General features: G+C 56.7%; 3 protein-coding genes across 5 annotated transcripts in view; 2 read left to right on the plus strand and 1 right to left on the minus strand.

The window, feature by feature from the left end:
* IPO13 (importin 13) overlaps positions 1-15,542 on the plus strand; it is a 30,886-nt gene extending 15,344 nt beyond the window's left edge. Inside the window, exons 4-20 of one of the 3 annotated variants that reach the window (XM_064428643.1) lie at positions 1-142; positions 1,119-1,285; positions 1,645-1,765; positions 2,066-2,213; positions 2,752-2,933; positions 3,805-3,831; positions 4,508-4,642; positions 4,858-5,001; positions 5,395-5,475; positions 6,039-6,176; positions 6,250-6,346; positions 8,195-8,247; positions 14,065-14,131; positions 14,299-14,357; positions 14,474-14,563; positions 14,695-14,876; positions 14,992-15,542. In XM_064428643.1, the coding sequence (XP_064284713.1) occupies positions 1-142; positions 1,119-1,285; positions 1,645-1,765; positions 2,066-2,213; positions 2,752-2,933; positions 3,805-3,831; positions 4,508-4,642; positions 4,858-5,001; positions 5,395-5,475; positions 6,039-6,176; positions 6,250-6,346; positions 8,195-8,247; positions 14,065-14,131; positions 14,299-14,357; positions 14,474-14,563; positions 14,695-14,876; positions 14,992-15,091 (1,933 nt within the window). In that variant the 3' untranslated portion in view covers positions 15,092-15,542. Of the gene's footprint in view, positions 143-1,118; positions 1,286-1,644; positions 1,766-2,065; positions 2,214-2,751; positions 2,934-3,804; positions 3,832-4,507; positions 4,643-4,857; positions 5,002-5,394; positions 5,476-6,038; positions 6,177-6,249; positions 6,347-8,194; positions 8,248-14,064; positions 14,132-14,298; positions 14,358-14,473; positions 14,564-14,694; positions 14,877-14,991 lie in introns of those variants that run through there. The other 2 variants (XM_064428644.1, XR_010366467.1) reach the window with 2 other exon arrangements.
* Positions 15,543-15,634: 92 nt separating this feature from the next.
* DPH2 (diphthamide biosynthesis 2) lies at positions 15,635-19,736 on the minus strand. The gene is made up of 6 exons (XM_064428645.1): positions 19,550-19,736; positions 18,014-18,126; positions 17,714-17,934; positions 16,900-17,538; positions 16,593-16,778; positions 15,635-16,503 (listed from the first exon to the last, which is right to left on the minus strand). The coding sequence occupies exons 1-6, from the start codon at positions 19,694-19,696 to the stop codon at positions 16,373-16,375; spliced, it is 1,437 nt and encodes a 478-aa protein (XP_064284715.1). The 5' UTR covers positions 19,697-19,736; the 3' UTR covers positions 15,635-16,372.
* A 195-nt stretch (positions 19,737-19,931) lies between these two features.
* ATP6V0B (ATPase H+ transporting V0 subunit b) lies at positions 19,932-26,381 on the plus strand. Its single transcript, XM_064428668.1, has 8 exons — positions 19,932-20,092; positions 22,816-22,864; positions 23,320-23,403; positions 23,847-23,924; positions 24,499-24,568; positions 24,901-24,952; positions 25,501-25,691; positions 26,063-26,381. The coding sequence occupies exons 1-8, from the start codon at positions 20,026-20,028 to the stop codon at positions 26,084-26,086; spliced, it is 615 nt and encodes a 204-aa protein (XP_064284738.1). The 5' UTR covers positions 19,932-20,025; the 3' UTR covers positions 26,087-26,381.
* The last annotated feature ends 52 nt before the right edge of the window (positions 26,382-26,433 follow it).

Consider the following 26,433-nt stretch of genomic DNA (forward strand, 5'->3'; position numbering starts at 1 on the left):
AGCCCTCCTGGACCAGGTGGAGCACTGGCAGAGTTTCCTGGCCCTGGTCAACATGATCATGTTCTGCACTGGCATCCCTGGACACTACCCTGTCAACGAAACCACCAGCTCCTTGACCCTCACCTTCTGGTACACGCTGCAGGTCAGTGACTGTTGTGGACAGCCTGCCTGGGCTCTGTCCTCCAGGCAGGGCCAGAGGCACCAGTGCATGGGGACTGGGGTCTGGCCTGGATTTAATTGGTCCCAGGGATTTGCGATGTCCCCACTCCTTGCCCTACACTTGCAGCTAGGGCAGGGCACATACCTAGGAAATGCTGGCCCTGTGGCTGGCTCTTTCTGCCACCAGTCCTCCTTAGAAGTGTGAGCCATCCTCACACTTCTCATTAACAAAACTAATTAAAATTTCATGTTAATTTTTTTCTTCCCAGCAGCAGACCTGGTTGTTTAGCTCTTTGCTGTGTGGCTGCAGCAGGCAGGAATGAGAGCATGGCTCTAGTGGCTGCCCAGTGTGGGGTCCCTCTCCCATGGTCAGTGTTCCCTGGATCAGCAGAGCAGCCCTACCACACTGTGCTCTATTTTTAGCTCCCTTTCATCCCTCAGCTCCATTCCTCTGCAGTCCAGTGTGGCGTGGCAGAGCGTGGGCAGGGAGGGGAGTGAAGTCAGTGCTGTGCCAGCAGCTCCTCTGCTGCATGAGGCCAGGCTCAGGCTCCCACGACCTCTTGCTGCTTCTCCAGCTGGGTCTGAGATTACAGGTGCATGCAGGAGGGTGCTGTGCTCAGTCAGCTCTCTCACAGCAGCCTGAGGCACGCGTGCTCCTGGTCTAGGAGTGCTCCCAAGGATAGGACATGGCAGGGCACTGCCACCCCCTATGATATGCTGTTTGAGGGTTCACCCAGCTTCTGGGGCTTCTGGCATCTTGCCTCCAGATAATGCTGCCACTGCAGAAGGGCACAGCATCAAGTGAATCTTAGGGAGCTGGGAATGCAGCCTTCCAAGGTATGACAGGTGCCACCAGCCCTGGGAGACGGGCCTGAGTCCCCTATGCAGCAGGCATGTTAGCTCTAGTTTCCTTTCCCTGCAACACCTGATGTGTTGTTTATTCCTTCTCCTGCCTCCAGGATGATATCCTCTCCTTTGAGCCAGACAAGCAGGCAGTGTACCAGCAGGTCTACAGGCCTGTCTACTTCCAGCTGGTGGATGTGCTGCTGCACAAAGCCCAGTTCCCCTCTGATGAGGAGTATGGCTTCTGGTCTTCAGATGAGAAGGAGCAGTTTCGGATATACAGGTACAAGGGGGAAATTTGGATTTGTTTGTCAGGCAGGTGAGGATGCAGGGGCAGCATTTTGCCACCCTGGAGACTGAGTGCTGTATGATGAGCCAAGGAGGGACACAGAGGAGATTCCTTCCATCAAGAGCTGTTTTGGCTGTGGTGGTAATGTGAAAATGAACTGGTTTGGCTCATTTGGCAAAATTTTGGCACAGCACCAGTTACTCTGCCCAAGAGGCCATAGGATCACTCCATTGGTTGGGACAGTGTGCTTGTATGAGCAGTGCCTGTGCCCTGGAGAGAAAGTGATGTGTCCACACTTGGAGCTCTGTGCACGGGTTGGGGACAGCGTTTGGAGACACCCATGTTCTCTGCAGGGTGGACATCTCTGACACGCTGATGTATGTGTATGAGATGCTGGGTGCTGAGCTCCTGAGCAGCCTCTATGACAAACTGGGACGTCTCCTGACCAACACAGAGCAGCCATCCACGTGGCAGGTGAGCAAGGGGACCCAGGGGCCAGGCTGACAGCTACCAGCCCTCAGGGACCTGTCCTCACCCTCAGTGGGGCATTGAAAGCAAAGAGATGTGACAGAGGTGAGGAGCATGAGCACCTTGCCAGCACACAAACAGGCTCTGTGGGCTCTGCTGTGGAGAGGAATAGATCTTCTGCCTCTTCTGCCAAGGGATCAGCCTCTTCAGCTACTGTGGGGGTGCTGAGCTGGTGCCTGGAGCTGGGGCAGGGTTGGGCATCATGGTCAGTGCCTGGCTCTGACAGTGCCTCTCCCACCCTGGCAGCACACGGAGGCCTTGCTCTATGGCTTCCAGTCCATTGCTGAGACCATTGACGTGAACTACTCGGATGTGGTGCCCGGGCTGATCGGCCTCATTCCCCGCATCAGCATCAGCAACGTGCAGCTTGCCGACACCGTCATGTTCACCATCGGTGAGTGGGCTGGGGGGAAGCCCCCCGAGACCACATCTGCCCAGCATAGCAGTGCTGAAAAGCGAAGCTGGGCATCGTGGAATGCAGAGAGCAAGAACCTGTGGTGCAGTGTTGCTGTTTGTGTGTTGTGGTTCCCAGGGAGTCCCTGGGGAGCCCCCTAAGCTGAGGGTTCGCTGGCAGCAGCAGGCAAGGAGACTCCACACGGCTCTGAGGGTGCTGATTAGATGAGGGTTTATTGGGGGTCCCACCCCCGGGAGCAGCATGGCTTTTGAGGGAGAAGGGAGGGGGAGAGAGGGAGAGCCTAGGGAGAAAAGGGCCAAGAGAGAGCTCATCTCCCCCACACAGCTTGACAGGGAGATTCAAAGTGGGCACAGAGCAAGATTTGGGCCAATGGGATTACAGAGACATGAGACTTCAGGGGAGGATCACAGGCTTGGAATAAACTGTACATTTTCGAGGGGTGAGACAGAGCATTCCATTTAAATAAAATGTAACACCACAGTGCAGTCCTGCAGTCTGACCCCATCTGTGTGTGCAGGATCCCTGTCCGAGTGGCTGGCTGATCACCCTGTCATGATTAACAACGTGTTACCACTGGTGCTGCAAGCCTTGGGCAACCCTGAGCTCTCCATCTCCAGTGTCTCCACCCTGAAAAAGATCTGCCGAGAGTGCAAGTACGACCTGCCACCTTATGCTGCCAACATTGTTGCTGTGTCACAGGTAGGAGCTGGGTGCTGGACGTGTGGTGGTGACCTGGGATGTGCTCTGTGCACACCTTTTCCTTTGTAAGGACAGGGCAGGGGGACAAAGGAGCAGTTCAGGGCATCTTGCTTGGCTCAGATTTCTTGCCTGTTTTTTTTATAGGCTAGTAAACCCATATGGCAGGCCCTGTGTCCTGCTGTGAATGCAGAAATGGCAGCCACTGACAGACATGACTGCCAAGGGGTCTGCTGGGGTTGCACGTGTGTGTCTGTCCTTCCCCCAGGGTTTTGTTTGCCTTGTTGGGAACACCTGTGCACCTGGCACACTGCTAGTGCCACTGCTGGGCATCTTGGAGGGCAGGGCCCTGGTGTTCAAGCCTCTCCTTGGAGCCTGAGCTGATCCCTGCAGTGCTGGGGCAGCTTGTCCCATGCTCCTCTTGACTCTCAAGATTTGGGGCAAATGGGGCTCAGAGTCCTGAGGCACTAGGAGAAGGTCCAGACTTGGGCAAGCTGCCAGGACATACATGGGAGGAGGCAGGTGAAGGGCTTTTAAAAGCATCTGTGCATTTAGAGCCTGGGGAACGCTGTCACTGGAATAAGGAAACCCTGGCTGAGGTTGACTCCTTGAGCAATCCTGCTGCAGAGCCCAGCCAAGCCAGGAGCTCCCCTTGCTGGGTGGCTGAGTGGGCTGGCTCAGGGGACAGGAATTTTAGTTCTTGCCTGTGGCAGGTTGTGGGAAGCACACAATGTTTGTCTGTGCCCACACTGGTGTTAGTTATCTTGACCTCCTGTGTCAATCCTACCTCCTGTTGTCAGTCCTTCCTCCTGGAAGGGAAGGGCCTTTCTGCAGTACTCACCCTTCTCTTTTCCTCTCCCTTTCCCTTTGACAGGAGGTGTTGATGAAGCAGATTCACAAGGTAAGAGAGGCTGACTCTCACCTCTGCTGGTTCTCCTTGCCCCCCCATGCCCCCTTAGTCATGCTGAGCTGAAGACACAAAGCTGTCCCCAGAGGAGAGCTCAGCACTGCATCCATGGTGTGCAGGATCAGGAGAACCTGCTGGCTGCCTCTCACTGTGCTGCTGGGCTTCAACTGCCCCACACAGACTGGGGTTGTGCTGGGAGGGGATGTCCCCAGAGAGGGAGGAGGAGGAGGCTTAACTCTAGCAGTTCCCAGTCTCTCCAAACCCAAGGATACCAAGATGACAGGCATGTTTTCAAGAGGAAAAAGGGAGATAAGTACAGGAACCTAGCCCCAGTCTTGCCTGTGACTTGGATGGGGTGGCTGTGACAGGCTGTGCAAAGGATGTGCCAAGTTAGGGTGAGTGATGCCAGCATGGAGCTCTCTGGACACCAGCTGGTCTTTCCTTGGCAGGTGCTGGGAAGAGGCCAGGTGTGCTGAAGCCAGAGCTCCTGTTCCCTGGGAACAGAAGCTGTTAGGGAGCTGTTCCCCTCTCCTGCAGTGAGATGCACCTAGAGGGACCCAGACAGAGCAGCTCAGGAGCTGCAGCACACCCAGCTGGGACCCTGGCAGCTGTCAGAGCATGGGCTGTGGGCTAGGCACTGACCTGCCCTGCTGTGTCTTCTCTGTCCCAGACAAGCCAGTGCATGTGGCTGATGCAGGCTCTTGGTTTCCTGCTTTCTGCACTGCAAGTGGAGGAGATCCTGAAGAACCTGCACTCCCTGATCACCCCCTACATCCAGCAGCTGGAAAAGCTGGCTGATGAAACGGTGAGTGCCTGGGTGCTGCCTCCATCCAGAAGTTTCTCCCTGGGGCTGCTGTGCTGAAGCAGCACACTTAAACATGGGCTCAAGGGAAAGTGCAGTGCAGGGAACCCCTCTCTGGCACTTTGCCTCTGCACTTCTAGTTCCTCAGCATCCCAAAGACATGACTATGATTGAGTAGTGCAGTCTGTGTCATACTTTGGCTTTATTTTCCCTGGCAGCCCAATCCCTCCAACAGGCTGGCCATCATCCACATCCTGGGCCTGCTTTCCAACCTCTTCACCACCCTAGACATCAGCCACCATGATGATGACCATGAAAGCACCGAGGTCAAAAAACTGCCAGTGCAGCAAGGACCCAACCCAGTGAGTAGAGCAATAGCTCCAAGTTCTCTGCCACAGACTGGCCAAAGCCTCACAACTCACTGCACGAGAGGGGGGTTAATGGGGAATGCAGCATGTGCCAGCAAGAGGTGGTGCTAGTCTATTCCAGCCAAAATAGCTCCTTCAGCTCATCCCACCACTCCTGAGGTGGACAGAGGTGACTTGCCTCTTGGATGCCTCTTGGCTAGGTGCTGCTCTGGAGGGTGCCCTGGGTGCTACCTGCCAACTGTGAGCAGTGCCAGGCTGCTTCAGGAAAAAAGCTGTCCAGCTTTGGAGAGGGGTGGTGCCTGAAGGTTTGAGTCCAGGCCATGCTTAGTCTTGAATCTCCTTTTCCCAGAGAGGCCAATTCTCTTCAGTGTCTCTCATTCCTTACAGGTGGTGGTGGTTCTGCAGCAAGTCTTCCAGCTCATACAGAAGGTTCTCAGCAAGTGGCTGAATGATGCCCAGGTGGTGGAGGTAACCAGGCTTCACCTGTATACTGCCTGCTGACCTGAGTGGGGGACAACAAAGGACAAGTTCTGGGTGATGGCCTGTGAGAGGGATGTCTTTCTGGGTTATCTGGACCAGTGCTGCTTGCTGTCACCAGCAGCATCAAGTCATTCATGTCTTGTTCCTCCATCAGCTCTGCTTCTCTCCAGTAACTGAGGTCCTGCCATGAGCAGGGAGGTGGGATCTACCCAACCTGTGTTCCCTAAGAGAACAACTCTGTTCTGAACTGGACCTGTATCATCTGGGGCTTGTCCATTTGTTCAGTCCAGTAATGCCCATGTGCAACATCCCCCCAGCCATTTCTCCCCGGCCCTTGGGGACCCTTCCAGTGCAGTGGGAAGGGTGTTTCCTGGTCACTGGGAGCATCCTGTGCTGCAGGGCAGGCCACCAGTATCAGAGCAGATCTGAGCCCTTTGCCTGGCTGGTCCCTGTCCCCAGTGCCACCTCTTCGCTCCCCTGGGACCCATCCATTAAGCCCTGGGAGAGGTCTCCTGATGCCCATTGCTCATGCAGTCCCTCTTTTCCCACAGTCTGTCTGTGCCATATTTGAGAAGTCTGTGAAGACCCTCCTGGATGATTTTGCCCCCATGGTGCCTCAGCTGTGTGAGATGCTGGGGCAGATGTACAGCACCATACCCCAGGTCTCTGCCATCGAACTCACGCGGCAGGTATGGAACCGTGCCTGGGAGCTGGGGATGTGCGGGGCCAGCAGAACCTTCAGTCCTTCTCTCTCTTTTACAGCTGGTTCACATCTTTGCCCATGAGCCTGCCCACTTCCCTCCCATCAAGGCCCTCTTCTTGCTCGTTACCTCAGTCACACTGACCCTGTTCCAGCAAGGTACGTAGGATCAGCCCGTCTCCGCGCTGGGGCTGTTCTCAGGCTTTTGCATGCATGGAGTCTGGAGGCGTCTTACCAGGAATGGCTGTTCTCACTCCTAGCTAAGCTAATTGGGGCCATCTCTGTTTCTTGGATTCATCCCAACCCCTGGAAGGTGGGTACCTTCCCTGCAGGCAACAGAAGCAGGAAACCCCTGGGTGCTCTGGGCCTCTGTACTGTTGCAGCAGCCCAGGCTGGATATCACATGCAGCAAGGGTCAATCTGGAGCTGCAGTCCAGCCTGGCAGGGAGGCTATGCCCACAGGAAGATCTCAGGGCTTCTCTGGGGTCCACTGCTGCTTGTAGTGGCCTGAAATCAAGTGCTCATATGAGCAGGAGAATGTGTGTGTGAACAGCTGGGAAATTACTTTTTCAGAGTCACTGGTGGCCACCGAGTCCCTGCTGTGATGCTGAGGATGCTGGTGTTCTCCTGCAGGGCAGGGGCCCCTCTTTGGCTCACTGCCCACCCTACAAAAGGCAAACAGGGTTAGAACAGGCTCCTTTGCACCATGGCTCCCCTCAGCATCTTAGTGACCTGCCCTGTGACAGATAAATGTACATTGGAGCTGCTGGATCTGGTCCTTCAGCATTAGCACATGTGGCCCCCAATGGGTCTTATCCTTTGCTCACAGCTGGGTGCCAGGTAGAGTGATGCTGTCCCCCAGCTCAAGGCTCAGAGCTGTCTAGAGAGGTGGGGGGAGAGACACGAGGAGCGCTGCTTCATCATCACACCACGGTCCGAGCAAATGCCACTGTGCTGAGGTGTCACTGGGGTCAGTGACAAGCAAGCCAGGCTTCCTCGGATGTCAGGTCCCTGCTCGTGCCAGTGGCGTGTGGATGTGTCTGTGCTGGAGCCCTTTTGCCTCCTTGGTGCTGGGGAGCTGGTGATGCCTCCAGGCAGCAGCGGGCACGTCTGCAGGAGCAAAAGGGAGGGGCCAGAGTCCGAGCTGTGCCAACGCTTGGATGCGAGCTTTGCTCAGGCTTTGTTCAGCTTGGTGTGTGCCCAGGGCTGTCCCCTGGGGTGGGGGCCAGCTCTGAGCAGGGCGAGCCCCTTCTGCTGAGCCCACGTGTGGCAGGAGAAGGGGGGCATGCCTGAGCCTGCAAGGGCCAAGAAGTGAATGTGCACAGTCAGATGCCAAGGTAGGGTGAGTGGTGCTGGCACAGAGATCTCTGGGCACTGAGCTGCTCTCTCCCATGAGGATGGCTGGAGGAGACCTCCAGGAGAGTCCTGGACTCACTGTCCTGGAGAGCCTCTGGGAATGGGGTGGGAGGGTGCTGTGCCAGGGTCTCCTGAGCAGCTGACGCTGGTGACAAGCATGTGCACGCCTGAGCCCAGCCAGGCCTGTCAAGCATTTGCTGAGGTGTTGTCGTTCACTTGCAGTTACCTTCCAGGACCAAACAGTGCTCTGAAGACACCTGCTCAGTCCCCACAGTGCAAAAGCTATAATTCTCCTTGTGGAGATGATGCTCAGCTAGCCCCTGCTCCTCCTTCTCTTCCTCCCCAAGGAAATGAAGATCTCCTCCTTGGCTCTGCAGCACCCAGGTGCTAGCTGGAGACCCTGGGGCTTTAGACCCTTTCCTTTGCAGTTTCTTTCTGTTCTTGGGTTCTCCAAGTTTCATGATTTTTTGTATGTTTTGTTTCTTTAACTTGCTTCAAACTGCTCATGTTGCCCATCCCCTTCCCCACACACCCCTCCTCCCTTACACTCCTGTTTTCACTTGTAAATTCTTTCTGTATCACATAACTATATGATGTTGAGTTGCTGTTTGTATGATTTTTCTCTTAAGTTACATCTTTATTATATTTTAGGGCCCAGGGATCATCCTGATATTGTTGATTCATTTATGCAACTCCTGGCACAGGTGTGTTTTAGTTTCTTATTCATTCACTTTCTGTTCTCTCTCTTTCTCTTTTTAATTCAATTTAAACCTATTTTTAGCTTTCTGTTGACAACGTTTTTTTTTCCTTTTAGTTGAATATCGAGTTTCTCCATCTGTTTCCGTGGAAGTTGAAAACAAAACATTCTCCTTTAGTTCTGGGTTCACACCATCCCCAGGGCAGTGCCCTCCTCTGCAGGCAGCTCCAGCTCCCACCCCGCTGCTGGGCTGAAGCTGGCATGGGGTGCTTTGTGCTGCTGCTGCAGTCACCCTTGGGTGACAGACAAATTAGAGCATTAAGTGGATGTTTTCCAACCCACTTACTTGCCCTCTGATGGGTCCTCTGGAGTGGGGACAGGCTGAGCTGGCTGCCCTGCCCAGGGGCCAGCAGGAGGAAGCCCCTGCCCTCAGGAGCAGGCAGCTGCCAGGGTTTGGCTCTGAGCAATGTGCTTGTGATGACATCTGGATCTGGCAAGTGCCACATTGCCTCCTGCCCCAGCAGCCTGTCCAGGTGGTGGCAGTTCCTGTGCAGGAGCTGCTGGCTCAGCGGCGCATGGGGACAGTTTGCGTTGATGTGGCAGGGGCTGGGCTGGCACGTGGGCTGGCACTTGTGTCACTGCTGTGGCGGTGGGCAGGCAGGGCCAGTGCTATGCTGTGTGTGTATATACACCTGCCCAGAGTGCTCCTCAGCCCCCCATGGCCCTTAAGGGAGAAGCCCTGATGTCCTTGATGTACCCAGTGTCCCTGTCAGAGATGTGTTCCCTGCTCACCCACCTACCCACAGGGTGGGTCTGTGGTGAGGAGGGGCCTGGCAGAGTTGCTTTCTGCTCTGTTTCTGTGATGGGAGACCTCTAACCACCAGTGGCTGTGCAGAAGCACTAACCCGGGCTCCTCCCAGAGCTGTGGCCATCCTACCCTTGCTGACTGCCCTGGGAGGGTGCCTGGCATGTCCTGGTGCTAAGCTGTCAGACCCCTCTGATCCTCCCATACGTCTTGAGGGTTGGAGTGGGCAAGAGGGCTGCACGTAACCTCCCCCAGGCAGGATCTTCTCCTCACAGTTCTCACTTTGATGCCCAGAGCTTGCTGAGACCCATTGCATCCCAAAGCCATATTGCACCTTCTTCCTCCCTGCTTTTCACCTTAAAGGATGTAACATAATCAAGACTATCAGACCTCTGCTTTTGGTTTTGGAAGCTGTGACCTTTCAACAAGGGTTTTGAACTTGATGGGAGGATGGTAAATGGGGTCTGTGCATGAGGTTCTTGGTGGTGTCCTCACTGCTAGCAGGACCTCCATTTGAACACTGTACCTAGTTTGGGGCACAGCATTTCTGTGGATTTACATGAGAGATCACAGAGAAAAGCATCTGGGAAGATGGCCACCTTGTACACATGGTGGGGAGGAAAAGCTGATGGGAGCCCGAGGAGCTGTGTGAGTCTTGGAATGTGTAAAAGGTAATGTGGCAGTTCTGGGTAAAAAACCCTTTTCTGTTCTCCTCGAGTGGGACAATCAGTAACAGGAGGAAATCATGGTAAAGGATCCAGGTCTGGCAGAAGCGAATCTTCCTAAGAGGGCAGGGAAGCACTGGAAGATCCTGTGGGGAGCTGTTGTTGCATGGAGTTCTTGAAAGGACCCCAGAAGCCCATTGCTCTTGGAGGGTAGGTAGAAGTGATCCTGCCAGGGTGTAAGGCATTAGGTGACTCTGAAAGACTCTCCCAAGGCTACTTGTGCAATGTGCTGGCAGCTGGCCCTCTCATGTGTGTGGATCTCCAGATATCCATCAGAGGCTGTCCTGCAGGAGCAGCTCAGAGTCTCCTACCTCCATGTCTTCTCCATCTTGGATCACTGTGAGACATCTGACATCATGCTGCCAGCCTGACACCGCCCACTCAAGGTCTGTTGTTTTCCTGGGCTTTGTATTCCTGAAACCCCATGGAGACCAAAGGATCCCATCCCTGTCTTCTCTCTTCATGAACAGAACTCAAGGTTTCCTCTTCCTTGGCCTGACCCTTCTCACAGACTGATGATGATCTAGTGAGGTGCTTTAAAACCCATCAAGAATTGCCTTAGCATCCCTGACTGACTCCTTGCTCTCAGGACTTTGAGGGCTGTCTGATGGCAGAGATGGGTCCAGCCTGTCCTCTTCCAGAGGACCATACTCTGCAGTGATGCAGATTGGAGGATTAAATTCAGAGGGAAATGCAGATCTCTTCAGACCAGATTTTTGTGTGGTGAGAGCTGTTTTTTCACCCAGCCTGCTCTGCCTGCAGACCCCTTGGCAAAGCAATGCATCTTCCGGAGCAGCAGTGAATTTGGACACAAGAGTGTGTCAAGAAGGAAAATTCCAACTTCCCTGACCATCTGTTTTTGTGTTTTGATCTGTTTTGATTGCCTTGGAGGAAATATCATCTTCCCTGTTTCGAGTTTGTCTGGTTCCTCCTTGCAGGCACTGGTTCTGCCCTCTCTGCCAACAAGCACTGTCCCACCTTCTGATAACTCAGGAGAAGCTCATGTGGCCTGCATATCAGCTCTCTGTTGCCAGCACACAGGGACCCATCTCTCTCTGTCAAAGGATTCCTGCTGACTTTATCTTTGGGTTTGGTTGCAGTTCATGGAACTGCAGGGTTGTTGCAGGTGATCCTTTTGCCACAAAGTTAATTGGCAAGTCATTCTTGATGGTGGCTGGCTGATCATGGGAGCTGCTGGCTTAAACCAAATGACAAAGTATCATACTACTCAAGGATAAAATAACCAGTCTGCCATAAGGCTGCACAGAGCAGTGCCAGCATCCTGTTCTCAGCTGCTGCCTCCTTCCTCTGCTGTGTGCTGGGATCAGTGCAGAGCATTGCTGCTGCAGTGCCCAGGGTGAGCAACCCACCTGGAGGTCGTGGGCTCAGTTCCACCCCAGGACCACGTGCCATGGTGCCTTGGGACTTGCACCCAGGTCTGCATTGGAAAACCAGGCAGGTTGTGAAGCTGGGAAACCAGTGGGTATCACACGTGTACTCCTGGTTGCAGGTAGGATTTTGGGACTCTCCAGCCTGCCTTTCCACCTCATCCACCCCACCCCAGCAGGGCTTCTCACTTGCAGACCTTGGGAGCATTTGGTGACCTCCCTGATGGATCTTTGGGGCAGTCTGGGTGTGCGGGGCCTCACCAGCAGAAGATGCAGGACTGACCTCCTGTGATGGCACAGACAGTGCCTGGCCAAGCCAGCTTCATCCCCCACCTCCCTCCCTTCATGGTCTGGTCCAGGCTGCATGCAGCAGTTGTTGAGCTCTTCACCTCACCTGTTCCAGCCAGACTCAGAGAACCCCATGGAGGACATGGGTTCAGCATCCCCACGCTCACTGCCTGGCCAGCCATATGTGCCCTTTTCAGAGCAAGAGGCTCTGCTCTGCCAGGTGTGGGGCCTGGGAAGAGACTGGATGCTGGACACTAAGGCTGTGTGTTCTGGAGAGCTGCAGAAACTGGCAGTGCAGCCCCCACTGTCCTCTGTCTACTGGAGGAGTGGGTATCCCTTCCATACCTGTCTGCCTGTGAAGAAATGGGCACAGAAGAGCCTGCTTTGAAGACCTCTCTGGTGGTGATCTCTGAGCTGCTGTGGAGAAGAACCCAACATTCCCTCAGTGCTGTCCTGCAGGACAGTTGTTCTTGGAGAGTGAGTGCCTGTCTCTGCAGTGGCTGCTCATGCAGAGGATTTGGGGAGGATGTTTGAAAGCCTTCAAAACCCACCCCCATATGAGCAGAGGTGCTCTGGCAGGAGACAGGGAAGATGGGCTGGCAAGAAGAGGCCCTAGAGCTGGAGCAGGGTTCCTGGTGCTAGGAAAGAGTAGCTGGACATACCTGGTGTTGGGAAAGAGTAGCTGGACCTGCCTGGTGCTGCTTTCTTATGGGAGAAGTTCCACAGGGCCCCATCTTGTGGGGGTAAAAAGCATCTCTCTTTACATTAGACAGACATACATGTACCCAGGTCTGCATTGGGCTTGCACTCTGCTAAGTGTCCTATGGGAAGGAGCTGTCCCAATACTTACATGCTTTTCCCTGTGGCACTGATGGAGTGAGGAGCAGATGCTGCAGTGAATCTGCAGAACTTGGGGGGCTCTGCCTGCAGCAGGTCTGGTTTGGCTGGGAGAAGCACTCTGCAGGTAGGTGGGAACCTGAGCACATTGGAAGGCTCGTGCCAAATGGAACACCTGTAGCATGGAGGACTCAGGTTAAAACCCATGGACGGGCAGGGTGGAGGAACTTGCAGCTGGGTGGTTATCATGGGAGCCAGCTGCCCTCGAGCAACATGCTGCTGAGGGGAAAGGCTCCTGGTCCCTGCTCTGGAGCTCACAGTAGGGCCCCAGCAGGGGTAGTGTCCCAGGGCTAAAAGTGTAATATCTCTTGGAAGCATTTGTCCAGCAGCAGCCTTGATGAGTGGATATGTTCCTAAACCATTGCTCAGCCAGCAGTTCACCTCCTGCTGTTGGTGCCAGTGCCTCAGGAGCAGTGGTGCACAGCCTGTATATACACACACAGGTAGAACGTGGCCCTTGGTTGCCCCATGAAGCTCTCTGCTTGTATCCAGCAGGGAGAGGTACCTGCAATTGTGCCATCTCCACCTGGTACAGCGATGCCTTCAGTGCCCAAAACTGAATCCTCTTTTGCAGTGTGTGATAGAAAAGGTCAGAAAGGAGATGGAGTAACTCTGAAACCTGCTCCTCAGCTTCTTGTTTTCCAGCATCTGCAATGGGCAGATGGCTCTGGACTTTCCCTGGAGAAGTGGGGTGGGACTTAAGTCTGTTTTGCACCAAGTAGAGACCAGAGGGGCAGATGGCTGTGTGTCCTGGGTGCTGTTGACTGAGAGCTGTCCCTGCTTTTATCCCTGGGAAAAGGCTCAGAGGGCAGCAGTGGCCCCACACAGAGCTCAGCCCAAGGGCTGCCTGCCCTGGTATGCTGCTCTCTGAGCTCCAGGCACACAGCAGGGCTGCTCCAGTGCCTGGTGTTGCAGTGACAGCAGGGCAGGAGGCATGGCTGCCATTCCCAGTGTTTTTCTGCAGCAGTGGGTATGGTGGTCAGGGTATGGATGTGGCTGCCTAATATAGCAGGGCTCACTGAGGCAGGTCAGAAACCCTTCCCATTGAGTGAAGGGTGCAGGCTGAAACATTTCCACCCAGTAACTGCTCAGTGCCAGCACCAGGGGGACTAAGTCATTGCAAAAGGTACCAGAGCTCAGGGTGTCTCCAGCAGCAGTGCCTGACCCGCACAGAGGCTGGTGGAATAATTGTGTGGCATTAAAAAAACCCCAAGCTTTCTTGATCTCAGACTTGCTGCTCAGGAACTGCCAAGAAATGTTGGCATCTCATCATCTGGTGCAGTCTGGGGTACTGCTTGAACCAGTTGCTGTGACCCCAGGGATGCCAGCATCTTCAGGAGAGGAGCAAAGTACACGGGTGGCTGGTCTCTGCTGAGCCCTGCATGGCTGTCCTTGTCCTGGGAGCAGTGCTGCTGCCTGATCTGCTCTGATGGGACAGGAGCCCTCTGTGTCTGAGTGTTTGCACACCACTCTGGCACCTGTCCTCAGGTCCTGGGGTCAGCAGATCCTGGGCATAGCAAACTGCCTGGCTGTTTGAATGATATTCTGGGGAGGGGTAGAGTGATGGTTTCCTGCTGTACTGTGTGAATCTGCCCTTTCCTGGGGGTGTGCTCAGGTAAGTGTGTGTCCAGGCAGAGGCTGTCTGGGCACCGGGTTCCTTGGAGGCTTCCTGGCTGCCTCTGCAGCGCTGGGTTCATGCTGCCTGTCTGTGTGCCTTGCAGGCTCTGAAAAGGAAGCCGGATCTCTTCCTGTGTAGCAACCTGGATGTCAAAGCAGTGTTTCAGTGTGGTGAGTACCATGGGCATGGGCATGTGCTCCAAGTCACCCTGAGGAGAAGCCAGCCTGCTCCTTCTGTAGAGCTGGGTGCAAAACAGCAAAGGGCTGGGGGCCACAGGGCTGATTTGGGATGGCCAGAGGGTTTTCTGGCTGCTAACCTGAGTAATTTTTGCCTGCAGGTGTCCTTTCACTCAAGTTTCCCGAAGCCCCAACAGTCAAAGCATCCTGTGGCTTTTTTGTGAGTATGATGCCATTGTGGAGTCCTGTCTGAGAGCTGGGAGTGGGGCTGAGGCTGGGCAGTGCTGCAGTGTGAGCCTGTGCTGGCACTGAGCGGGCCTGGCCTCTGTGTTGCAGACGGAGCTGCTGCCGCGCTGTGGAGAGATCGCCCCAGTGGGACAGGTCGTGCATGAGAATGGCAAAGCACTGCTGCAGGCAGTGCTGGAGGTGAGACATGCTGCACCATGGGCTCCTCGGGCAGCATTGGGCTCTGTTCCTGAGCAGCATCCCTACAGAGCCCAGCAGCGTGGGTGGGAGCAGTGACAATGTGGCTCAGCGTGTCATTTGCTCTGTGGCAGGGCATTGGTGGCCAGGCTTCCCGCAGCCTCATGGATCACTTTGCAGAAATCCTCTTTGCCTTGAACAAGCACTGCTTCAGCCTCCTGAGTGTCTGGATCAAGGAGGCCATGCAGCAGGATGGCTTCCCCTCGGCCCGAGTAACTCCAGAGCAGAAGGAGAACTTCAGCCAGCAGATCCTCAGGTTTGTGTGCCACTTGCCCTGGCAGCTGTGCCCCACTTTTCCCACAGGAAATTACCCTCTTGCATGGCCCTGTCCAGCTGTCCTACTTCATGTTTGTCCCCTCCCTCTGTCTCAGCAGAGAGCGTGTGAACAAGCGGCGAGTGAAGGAGATGGTGAAGGAATTCACCTTGTTGTGCCGAGGGCTGCATGGTACAGAATACACAGCAGACTACTGAGCACCTGGCCAGGACCGTGGACGATTTGCCTGGACCAGCTCTTCCCCACAAGGAAAAGCCCCCCCATCCTCCCTGCCCTGCTGCAGTACGGCTCATAGAATAACCCTCCACCTAGAATTAACCCACTCGGGACGCTCCTCAGCTAGATTTGGTGGCCGCATCTCGGTGTCAGCATCTTTGTTTCCCCCAGCATGCTCCCTCCTCGCAGGGAACAGGAATGCTGGCTGCAGGAGGTGGTGGCGGGGCAGGGGAAGCCTGGGCAGAAGTGCCCCAGCACAGGCTGCCCCATCCCCGGGCTCCCAGCCCCTCCCCAGCCCTTCCCCGCAGCAGGGAGGCCACCCTGTGCCTGCAGCAGTGGCTGGCTGGGCGGGGGGAATTTGCCCCCTGCTCATTTGTATGTGTGGTTGGGAGGGGGGAGGCCCTGCACCTAATTATATTAAGAATATTTCTATGTTGTGGCTGTCATTATTGCAGTGCCCAGACTTTGCCTGCCTCTGGGGAAGAACTGAGTGGGGAGGGTTAAATCAAGACTGGGACACCTCAGTGTCTCCCAGCCTTTGGGAGGGATGGCAAAAAACAATCTGTCCTGCTTGCCCAGCATGGAGCATAAACAGCCCTGCCTCACATGAGAGGGGCTGGGCTCCACCCTGCCAAACACAGGGTCCTTCCTGCAGCACAGGATGTGTGCACCCCATTCCCATTCATAAGAACAGGAGAGGGGCTTGTTTGTGCTCGTGTTCCCCTGCCCTTGCCCTGGTAACCCAGCCCAGCCTGTGCTTTTAGTGTCAGAGATCCTAGTTCTGGTTTTCTGTTCCCTCCAGCTGGTGTTAGCTGACACACAGGGCTTTGCTTCCCTGTGGGCACCATGATACCTTTTTCACTTTGGGACATCTGTGCTCCTCAGCCCATGTTTTATTCTAAAAAACAGTTCATTCACAAATCCTCTTCAGCTTTAGTTAGCAGCAGTAGTCCACAAAAGCCTCAAGTCCCAGCACTGTCAGCTTTTGCAAAGTTGTGACCTTTCCATGTAGGGACAAAGCTGCCCTGGATGAAGGAGCCCTCAGAGACTGGGTCTGGGCCAAGTGCCTGTCTCTCCTGGCCCTGCTGCTGCCCTGTTCAGGGTGCCACAGGCATTCCTGAACACACATGCAGCTCCTGCTCTCCCACTGCAGTATTCTGACCCAAGGCCACATCCAGCAAGGTGCCAGCAGTGCACCCAGCGGGAGGCAGTGCCAGGGCCCCCACACAGCCCGCTCCTGGCTGGGTGCCAGAGCTGCTGCATCAGGGCTGCTCACATCCTTCATCCTCATAGGCAATGGCGATCCCTCGTCGGCCCTGCACAGCCTTGGAGACCGGGGTCTGTCCCAGCTGCTGCTCCAGGCCCCGCCAGCTGCGGGACTCCAGGAAGGAGGCTGGGAGGAGAAAGGGAATTGTTATGAGAACAAGAAGGTGGCACTGCCCCTGCACCAGCGCTCAGCCCCACCATAAAACCAACACAAACCTGCAGGGCTGATCTCTGCAAGCGCCCGTGACTGGTCCCTGCATGCCAGGGCGGTGCTGGGGGGCAGCTGAGAGGATGGGGGGCCACAGAGGTGGGTAGCACGCATCTTCCCTGAGATCAGAGAGACATCAGGAACAGTCTCCTCTGCGGGAACAGCCGGTGGGAGCTCAACATGCGCACAGGCACCTGCCAGGGAATGGTGACATTAGCCTGGTCCATCTGTCCTGGAGCAAGCACACCTTACAGGCAGGGCAGCTGGGTGGAAAAGGCCCTGGCAGGGTGTTGGGCAGCTGTCTCTAGCTATTACCTGGCAGCAGGTCTCGGAAGTCTGTGAGGTAGTTCCCCGTCCACTCACGGGCTGGGTTGCAGGCCAGCTCCAGCTCATAGGGGGTCACAACAGGTCGGTAGAAGTCACTGGAGTCCAGGAGGGAGTTCTGAGCACAGGCCACCAGGACAAAGACGTCCACCTCCAGGAAGTTGGCCAGCTTGGCGGGGTTGGGCTTCCCCACGGCCAGCGTGTAGCTGCGCTTGCCGGCGCGGCACAGCAGCTCCCGCAGGTGCTGCAGCACGGTCAGGTAGCCCGCCACGCCAAGGGTGCCCACCAGGATGCCCACCACGCTGGCATCCCGGGCCCGCTCCACCAGGTACAGGCGCCGCATCAGGGCCCGGTTGACGTTGAGGGTCTCGCGGCGGCCGCAGCCGGTGAGGGGGTTGAAGGAGCTGAAGGGACAGCAGTTCCAGGTCAGCATGAAGCTGGTGAGGGCGAGGCCCTCAGCTCCCACATAGAACATGGCATAGTCCTGAAGGCCTCCTGCAGCTTCCACCAAGAACTGGCGACCGAACTTGCGCTCCTCGCCAGGAGCTGCGGGGCCAGGAGGGTCTCCACACACCAGCCTAGAGAAGATGATATTGGGGTACTCGGGGCGCAATTGCTGCTCCAGCTCACCTGAAGAAAGAGAGGAGTGGGAACAAAACTTGGCCATATTCCTGACGTGGAGAAGGTGCAACAGATCGGGGGAGAAGACAGAAATCAAAGTGTCTGGGGAATGAACGCCTGCTTGGTCTGAGCCTGGCAGAGCTCAGAGCAGCAGCAGAGCCCCTCCCTGCCCCGGAGCACTCACCCATCGCGTGGGCGTAGACCACATCGCTGAGCACCACCACGCAGCTCTGCCGCTCGGGGTAGAGCTCCCGGAACGCCTGCGCGCAGCGCCCGACCTGCAGGGGCTGCTGCCCGAAGATGTGCAGCACCGGCAGCTTCCCGCAGGGGCTGAGGCAGGCGGGGCCGAAGTGCAGCACCGCCTCGGCACCCACGTGCTCGGCAGCCACTTCATCCACGCAGCAGCTGCGAGGGGAACGCGGTGTCAGGCAGGCTCTGCTCCTCCCTGCACAGCCCCGTTCCGCCCGCAGAGCCCCACGCCCACCTGCCGTAGGTGGTGTCTCCCAGCACGAACATCTCGGCCCCGGTCGCCGCCTCCAGCCCGCCTGCCACCCGCCCCGCGTCTGCCAGGAGCTCGTCTGGGAACTGCAGGGCGACCTGGAGGGAACAAGGGGCGAGGCAGACAGGAATGAGGCACTGGGGACGGTGAGATGGAGGGACAGGAGGGGATGGAACGGGTAGAATATATCCTCAGCAAGTTTGCTGATATGAAACTGGAGGAGTGGCTGAAACACCTGAAGGCTGTGCCATGCAGCAGGACCTTGACAGGCTGGAGAGTGAAGCAGAGAGAAACCCAATGCAGGTCAACAAATGCAAGTGTAGGGTACTGCACTGGGAGAGGAATAACCCCAAATACCAGCACAGGCTGGGGGCTGACCTACTAGAGAGCAATTCTGCAGATAAAGACCTGGAATCTTGGTGGTGACAAGCTGACCATGAACTGGCAGGGCCCTTACAGCCAGGAGAGCCAGTGGGATCCTGGAGTGCATTGGGAAGAGTGTGGGCAGCAGGTTAAGAGTGATGATGCTGCCCTTCCACTTGGCCCTGGTGAGGCACATCAGAAGCACTGTCTCCAGTTCTGGGCTGCTCAGTATAAGAAAGACAAGGAGCTACTGGAGGAGGTCCAGCAGAGGCCACATGGGGGTCTGGAGCATCTCTCTTGTGAGGAGAGACTGTGGGGGCCTGTTTAGTCTGGACTGAGAGGGGATCTGTTGTGGTTTAGGAATGGTACTCCCAGCTCAGTGCTCCCACTGAGCCTCTCCAAACCACGCTGCCACTCCCTTGCTCCCCATTCTCCTTCTTCCTGCAGCAGGATGGAGCAGAGAGCCGGGGGCACAAAGGGTAAAGATCACAGCTCAAGATCAGAGCAGCTTACTGGAACTAGCAAATTAAATAGGAACACCAATGGTAACAGCAACACTACTAACAACAACATACAAGAGACAAATTATTCACACACGAGTGCTCGATGCAGGCTCTGACAGTACCTGACCCTGCCACACTATGGGACTGGGGAAGGACCCCTTCCCTGTCCCCAGAGAGTGATGGGAAGTGGTGCAGAGGAATCTCTGAGTCGTGGCCATGTCCCCTCCTGGCTACTGCAGAAATTAACCCTGTCCTGCCTGGAACGAGGACAGGATCTCGTTAATAATGTAAATATCTCAAAGGTGGGTGCCAAGAGGATGGTGCCAGACTCTTTTCAGTGGAGCCCAGCAACAGGACAGAGGAAGGGGCAATGGCCGTAAACTGAGACAAAAGAAGTTTCATATTAACGTGAGGCAGGAGTTCTTTACACTGTGGGTGGCAGAGCCCTGGAACAGCTGCCCAGGGAGGTCGCGGAGGCTCCATCACCGGAGCCATTGCACACGCATGCTGTATGAGCTGCTCTGGTGCCCCTGCCTTGGCAAGGGGCAGGACAGGATGATCTCCAGGGCAGCCTCCCAACGCCAACAATCCTGTGAGGCACCGGGAGAGGGGGCGGCGCGCAGCCCCCGCCGGCTCCACCCTCGGTCCCACTCACCTTGCGGAACCCGCCATCCCGCACGAAAGCGGCGGCCCGGCCCATCTCGTAGAAGCCGTCGAGGTCGCTCCGCGGTGCCGCCGCCCCGGCCGCACGCAGCTCCCGCCGCAGCGCGGCCTCCCCGTCGCTGCTGAAGGCCGCGGCCATGGCGGCACGCGGGACCCTGCGCCCGCTTCCGGGCTGCGGCGCGGCGCTGGCCAATGGCAGCTCGGCCCTGCATTCCCCGCCCCACAAGCCCCGCCCACAAGGGGGTGGAGAGGAGACGGCAGCCAATGGAAATACTTGCTGATCGCGGTGCATGATGGTGCGTGTAGTTCCCCTGTCACTGTCAAATAAAACAGCCAATCAGCGGGCGCGGTGGCAGCGGCGGCGTTCGGGCGCTTCCGCCGGGGCGCTGCAGTTCCGGTCAGGTGCCGCGCGGGTCAGGTGCCCGGCCCGCTCCGCTCCCGCCGCCCGGTGCCGCCGCCGCCGCCGCCATGACGGGGCTCGCCCTGCTCTACTCGGGGCTCGGCCTCGCCTTCTGGACCACGCTGCTGGGCGTCGGTCAGCGCGGGGAAGGGGGGTCCGGGGCTGCGCCGCGGGGCCGAGCCGTGCGGCAGGAGGGGTTTGCGGGCCCGCGGGGAGGCTGCCCGTGCCGCGGAGGGCCGGGAGGGTTGTGTGGTGTGGAAAGGGAGCCGGGCGTTCAGGGGGGCAGCGTTGTCAGGCCCCGGTTGCCGCGGTGCTCCGTGCGGCCGGCCCGTGGCTGTGGCCCTGGGCATCCCCAGCCTGGGCAGCGCCCCTCGGGCTCGTGGCTGCTCCCCCGGAGCCCCCGGCGGTGCCCGGTCACCCCCAGCCCTGCCGGACGCGCAGCTCAGCGCTCCGAGGCTGCCTGGTGTGAGCAGCTGCTTCGCTTCTCCGTGTGCGAGGGCAGGAAGGCGCTGGTGCTGGTCGGGGGGTTTGGTAGGTTGGTTTGGGGGAGGTGAAGGCAGGAGGAGCCTGGTGCTTCACACTGTGATGGTTGATGTCTCTCGGGTGCAGAGATGGCCTTGCTTTGCCGGGCTGTGGCAGCATGAGAGAATGTGTGAGTTTGGGTGATGGTGGAGCTGCTTCATGGCAGCCCGTGCACTGCTGCTGAAGGTGTTGGGCTTTTGGAGGATGGATTTAATGCCCCAGGGCCAGCAGGTAGATTTTGTGCTGGGACTGCTGATTGTTTTCTCTTAGCACAGAATGAAGTGGCCACAGACCAGGCAGAGGCTGGGAAAACCTTGGCCGTTGCTTCAGTGTCTGTGTGAGGGGAGAGAGTGAGTCAGAAGTGAAGGGTGTCTCACTCCCTCGTGTTTCCAGGGCCTGGTGAACCCGGTGTGGGCCTGGGGCTGCCTCACTGGGCTCTCTGAATCATGTAGCTCACACCAGTGCAGATTCACCCTGTGGATGTGAGACTGTCAGAGAATCTTGCTGAGCTGAGCCCTGCCCTGTGGCAGTCCCTTTTTGAGGAAGACCACGAGCAGGAAGTGGTCTTGCTCCATGCAGTGTTGCAGCAGTGTCTCTGTGTTTTCTGTCTTTGTCCTAAGCCCTGATTTGATCCTCCAGTCCTGCTGCCCTGTCTTCTGTCCTTCTGGCTTCAGGACTGCAAGTGAGAGCTCACAGGAGAGTGTCCTTTACCCTGTTTCTTTTGCTTATGAATCTAAGGTTACACCTGCTCTTGGAGAGATGAAAGGTGCCCTGGGACCTGCCCTGAGCTGGTTGTAGCTCTCTTTTACCACTTCTGGGGAGTGGAGGCAGCTGAGGCTGGCTGGGTTCAGTTCCTGTTCTGGCAGCCAAGCAGCAAAGCCAAAACACGAGTACCAGACTGGCTGGACCCAGCACTAGAGATCATCCTTGAGGGTGGCCAGACATGCAGGCTGGGCTGTGGCTTTCCTCTGGCTGTGGTGGCACCATTCTTCATTCTTGTGTGTCACTACAGGGGAGGGGCACCCCAAATCTGTGGCAGAAAGAGTGATCAGCATTGCCAACCCCCGTTATGGGCTCACTGGCTTGCCTGACAGTGCTTGTGTGCCCCAGAGGCTGGTGAGTGGGGTGCTGAGGCCTGAGCTGTGCATGGAGGGTGAGCACACAGGAATAATGGGGACATCCCTGCTGCCAGGGATCTGCAGTGCTGAGGCCTTCCAGTGGATGAATTGTCCTGCAGGCCTTGGCTGTGCTCAGGGAAGGGCATGGCCCTGCCCCACGTTTCTGCTGGGCAGATTGCCATCACCCCCTACCTCCAGGCTGCTGCTCTGGGGTGGAAGGGAGCAGTGGGACATGTGCAGTGACCTCTTTGCTCATTTGAGCCTTTCACAAGCCTCCCATTTCCTCTTTTCCCAGCCGTGTGGGATCAGCGTTGCACAGGCACTGACTGGTTGCAGTCAGATATGGCAGAGCTGTCCCTTCACCCTCTGTGCCTGGCGTGGAGCACACAGTGCCACGATGCCTGTGCTTATCTGTTCCTTAGGGCTGGGTCACCCTCCCTTTTCCAGCAAAGAGCAAGTGTCCCTTGTGGTCTGCAGCCACATTTCCCACTCAGGAGCTCACAGTAAGGCAGGGTTTTGGTGCAAGCACCTCTGCATTTGCCTGGGCTGTAACTCTTGGCTGTGGTTCCTGGTGGGAGAGGAACACAGCAGGACAAACTCTCCTTGGAAAGGAAGGGCTTTTTCTGAGTTTCTCAGGACAGTGCTTTGGTGTCTCCCACCTGTGTTGGAGTAGAAATGTATCTGGAAATTACCCTGGGGGAAATGCTGAGAACAACAGTCATGTCTTGATCCCACAGCCTTGGAAAGGGGGTGTTGGAGGAAAGCTGGAGCTTCTCGTGTTGATGGGCTCCTGGGAAGCAGCACAAAGGCTGATGGGATGGTGATGTAGCAGCCTGTGATGGTCAGTCAGGGCACAGCCTTGCTCCTCTTGTCCCTCCTGTGGCAGGGAAGAGCTCACAGGGCCAGGAAATAGAAAATGGGGGTGACAACAGCCATGGTCATCTTCTAGGCAAGACTGGGATGGGGTCTGACAGTACCTCAGGCCCAGGCTGTCTGTCCTGTGCTGATGTGGAAGTGTTGGGATCACGGGGGTAGGAATTGGAGGGGACACCCTGCCCCAGAGCCCCACATGCTTGAGCCAGTCTTCCCAGTAACCCTCCTTCATGCTGTGCTGTGCTCCTGGGCCTTTGCCTGGGCTTTGCAGGTGGGGGAGGAACCAGCAGTGCTGGATCCAGCTGGTGCCTCCCTGGAGGTTTCCATCTTGTTCTTGCTTTCCAGGGATCTGCTACACAATATTTGACCTGGGCTTCCGCTTCGATGTGGCCTGGTGAGTCCCCTGTACAGTCGGGCACCTCAGGGCTGTGTGAGGAGGCAGCAGTGCTGGCAGTGCCTCCCAGAGCAGCACTTGCTTTTGAGTGATGGCAGGAGAACAAGAGCTGCAGTGAGCAGGGCCTCTGCTCCCCAGGAGGTGGGAGGGATGCAGCCCCTGTGTTCCTGTGGCTGCCTCCCTACGAGGTCCTGGTGCAGCTCTTGCTGCTCTGCCCTCCAAGCCCAGGCTGCTGCTTCACAGTGAGGGCTTGGGAGGAAGAGCTTGATCCATGCAGGTGAGGGTCCTGTGTTTCTGGCTGGCAGACAGAGGTTCTCATGTCCCACTGTCTGGTGCCCAACACCTCTTGGGCTTCATCATTTGGTGGAGGAGTACCTGTTTTGGGATAGGCTGTGTGGTGTTACTGTGGGGACTCAGCCTCTGTGTGCTAACTCAGGACATTTCTTCCTCTCCAGGTTTCTGACAGAGACCTCACCCTACATGTGGACCAACCTGGGCATTGGCTTGGCCATCTCCCTGTCTGTGGTGGGAGCTGCCTGGTGAGTGGGACTGGCTCTTCAGCATCCTCCTGCTGTCCCACCTTGGTAGCTGTGTATGCACTGCAGTTTTCCCACAGCAAAGCAGGGTAGAACAATGTGTACATGTAGGACTGTGGGTCACCACACCAGTGGGGCTGAATTGCTGGACCACTGGGGGGTCTGGGTGGACCAGCCCACAGGCAGCAGTGGCAGTGGAAAGACAGGAAAGTCTCTGGAAGCTGTACCCCTGAGCCTGGGCTGTCCAGTGGTGGCTCTTGTGCCCCAGCAGTTCTTCTGGTGTAGGTGGTGCAGCCTGGGGCCACTCATACCCTGGGAGTGGCTAGGCTGAGTGCTCACTGTCCCCCAGCTGCATGCCTGATTCTTTGCTCAGCTGAAAGATCCTGCTTTCTGTATAGAATTCTGCGTGTGCCAAATCCTCTACCAACCACCCTTGTCTGCTGCAGGGGGATTTACATCACGGGCTCCAGCATCATTGGTGGTGGAGTCAAAGCCCCACGGATCAAAACAAAGAATCTGGTGAGGTAAGCACAGACCTGGGGTTAGTTCTTGTGCTGCACCTGAGTGGGGCAGGTCACAATCCAGTGAAGAGGCTTCTGTCTGCTCTCTAGCTGGGTGCTGCTGGCAGACTGTTCCTTGCTGAGCTGCTGATGCTGTTTGCTTTCAAAACAAAGAGCCCTAAAGGAGCCAGAGTGCTGCTTTGAAGGGTCACTGTGTGATATCACGCTGTGAATGAGCCCAGTGTATTCAAAACAAACACCCTGACATCACACATCCTGCCCAGGCAAGGGTTCTCCTTGCACAACCCTTCCACAAGGAGCAGAAATGGGCTGGTGAAGGGCAAGGCTTCCTAGGCCTGCTTCCAGCAGGATCCTTGCAGCTTACTCTGGTGCCACAGCAGAACCAGCATCCAGCCTTTGTGTTTGGCAGCTCCCCCTAGGTTGAAAGTAAAGCAGTGGGTAGCTTCCCATATGGCTGTGGAGGGGTCTGGCTGGCTGGGCATGAAGTGGCAGGGGCTCCTTGGGGTGGGGTCTTTCCCCCAGGACACTGGTCAGCCTGGCTGAGACGCTGTGCTCAGGCTCTGCCTTTCTCCCACAGCATCATTTTCTGCGAGGCCGTGGCCATCTACGGGATCATCATGGCAATAGTCATCAGTAACATGGCTGAGGTATGGGAGCGCCTGGGCTGCCGTGCCATCCCTGCGCCAGCCTCGCGGCCCTGTGGGCATGGGCAGCTGGCCATGGGCCACTATTGTGAGGGGTGGCTCTGTGGGGACTTGGAGCACTCTTGTGCCTTTGGGAGCCCCTGGACTGGTGGTCTGTGTAGTGATCCTTGCCTGTGATGAAGAGAGGGTTGGGAGAGCACACACAAGGCAGATTCCATGGGGAATCAGGGACTGGCTCTGGCCAAAATGAGGCTGCCTCATGCTCTGTCAGGGACAGGTGCCTTTTCCAGAGAGCACAGACTTGTCACTAACCCAGGTCCTGTGCTTTCTCTCAGCCTTTCAGTGGAGTCACCCCAGAAGAGATTGGAGCCAGGAACTACCACGCAGGTGAGGACTTCTGGGTGCCTGGTGCTGTCACAGTGAGCACTGCCACACCCTGACCTCCACCTCTGACCCACCCATGGTCTGCTGCTGGTGTCTGAAGGACATGTGACTCTTGTGGCAAAAGGCAGCTTTTTTCTTACCTTCTAGCACCTCCTGCGCTCAGCAGGCTGTGCTGCGCAGCAGCAGCACTGTTCCTCCCCTGGGTGGAGCAGTGGCAGCACTGTTCCTCCCCTGGGTGGAGCAGTGGCAGCACTGTTCCTCCCCTGGGTGGAGCAGTGGCAGCACTGTTCCTCCCCTGGGTGGAGCAGTGGCAGCACTGTTCCTCCCCTGGGTGGAGCAGTGGCAGCACTGTTCCTCCCCTGGGTGGAGCAGTGGCCTGGCACTATGGGAGCTGGGGCACACCTCAGAACAGTCCTGCTACCCAAAGAGAATGTTGCTGGGGCTTGGCAGCTCCTGGTCTTCTGTCACCTTGAGACACAGCTTCTGCAGCATGTCGTGGCTGCAGGTGGAAGGGGGTTACACCCTGCTCTTGCAGTGTTCCTCTCTCACAGGTTTCTCCATGTTTGGAGCTGGTCTGACCGTGGGTTTATGCAATCTCTTCTGTGGGGTCTGTGTGGGCATCGTGGGCAGCGGGGCTGCCCTGGCTGATGCCCAGAATGCCAGCCTCTTCGTCAAGATCCTCATCGTGGAAATCTTTGGCAGTGCCATAGGGCTGTTTGGAGTCATCGTTGCTATCCTGCAGGTACCTGCTTCCTGAGGCCACCAGGCCTGAGTGAGCACAAGGTGCTGTCACCCTGGATGCTTTCCAGCCCCAGGGAGACACACCTGGGTTTCAGCACAGTCTTCTGCATTGGGATGGGGAGGCTGCTTACAAGGCTTGGGGTGGCACAGCTCTTCCCAGAGCATACTGTGCCTGTTTGTAACACTGGGAATCCTTCTGATGCCCCTCTGTCACCGAGGGTGTCACCTTACGTGCACTTTGTGTGACACTCATGTCTCACCAGTGGGATTGATAAGCTGCAGCTTCTGGATGGTCCTGGGGTGCTTGGGTGGGACTGGGATGCTGAGCTGGGGTTTGTGGGCCACAGCCTAACCTCTCTTCTTTCTTTCTAGACATCTAAAGTAAAAATGGGCTGAGCCCTCCTGCACTCAGCCTGTTCCAGCCCACCCCAAGAGGTTCTGTATATACTTATTTAATGTTTCTATACTTGATTGGGGTGGGAGATTCCTGGCACCGGCAGCAGGAGCCTGACCGCGTAGAGCCCCGTCCTGCAGATCAGTCGGCCCCCTGGAAGAAACAAATTTCTCTGTGTGAATTCTGCCCCCAGCAGCCTGGCCCAGCTCGTGGAGCCCTGCTGCTGCCTGTCCCCGGTGTGTAGAATTGACCATCAGTGCAATCCTGTGTCAGTGAAATAAATATGGTTCTTGTCCAGCTCTTTCTCTTCCCTGTGCATGCTGGGGAGGTTTACAGAGAGCAAGCGCTG

This window comes from Passer domesticus, chromosome 7, assembly GCF_036417665.1.
Source record: "Passer domesticus isolate bPasDom1 chromosome 7, bPasDom1.hap1, whole genome shotgun sequence".
NCBI lineage: Eukaryota > Metazoa > Chordata > Aves > Passeriformes > Passeridae > Passer > Passer domesticus.

Excerpts from the sequence above, each read along its gene's own strand:
- ATP6V0B (XM_064428668.1), top strand. The coding sequence starts at position 20,026 with ATGACGGGGCTCGCCCTGCTCTACTCGGGGCTCGGCCTCGCCTTCTGG. Across the intron at positions 24,569-24,900 it reads TCATCAGTAACATGGCTGAG|CCTTTCAGTGGAGTCACCCC; the intron begins GTATGGGAGCGC and ends GCTTTCTCTCAG. Across the intron at positions 24,953-25,500 it reads AGCCAGGAACTACCACGCAG|GTTTCTCCATGTTTGGAGCT; the intron begins GTGAGGACTTCT and ends CCTCTCTCACAG.
- DPH2 (XM_064428645.1), bottom strand. The coding sequence starts at position 19,696 with ATGGCCGCGGCCTTCAGCAGCGACGGGGAGGCCGCGCTGCGGCGGGAG. Across the intron at positions 17,935-18,013 it reads GGAGACACCACCTACGGCAG|CTGCTGCGTGGATGAAGTGG; the intron begins GTGGGCGTGGGG and ends TTCCCCTCGCAG. Across the intron at positions 17,539-17,713 it reads GGTCTACGCCCACGCGATGG|GTGAGCTGGAGCAGCAATTG; the intron begins GTGAGTGCTCCG and ends CTCTTTCTTCAG.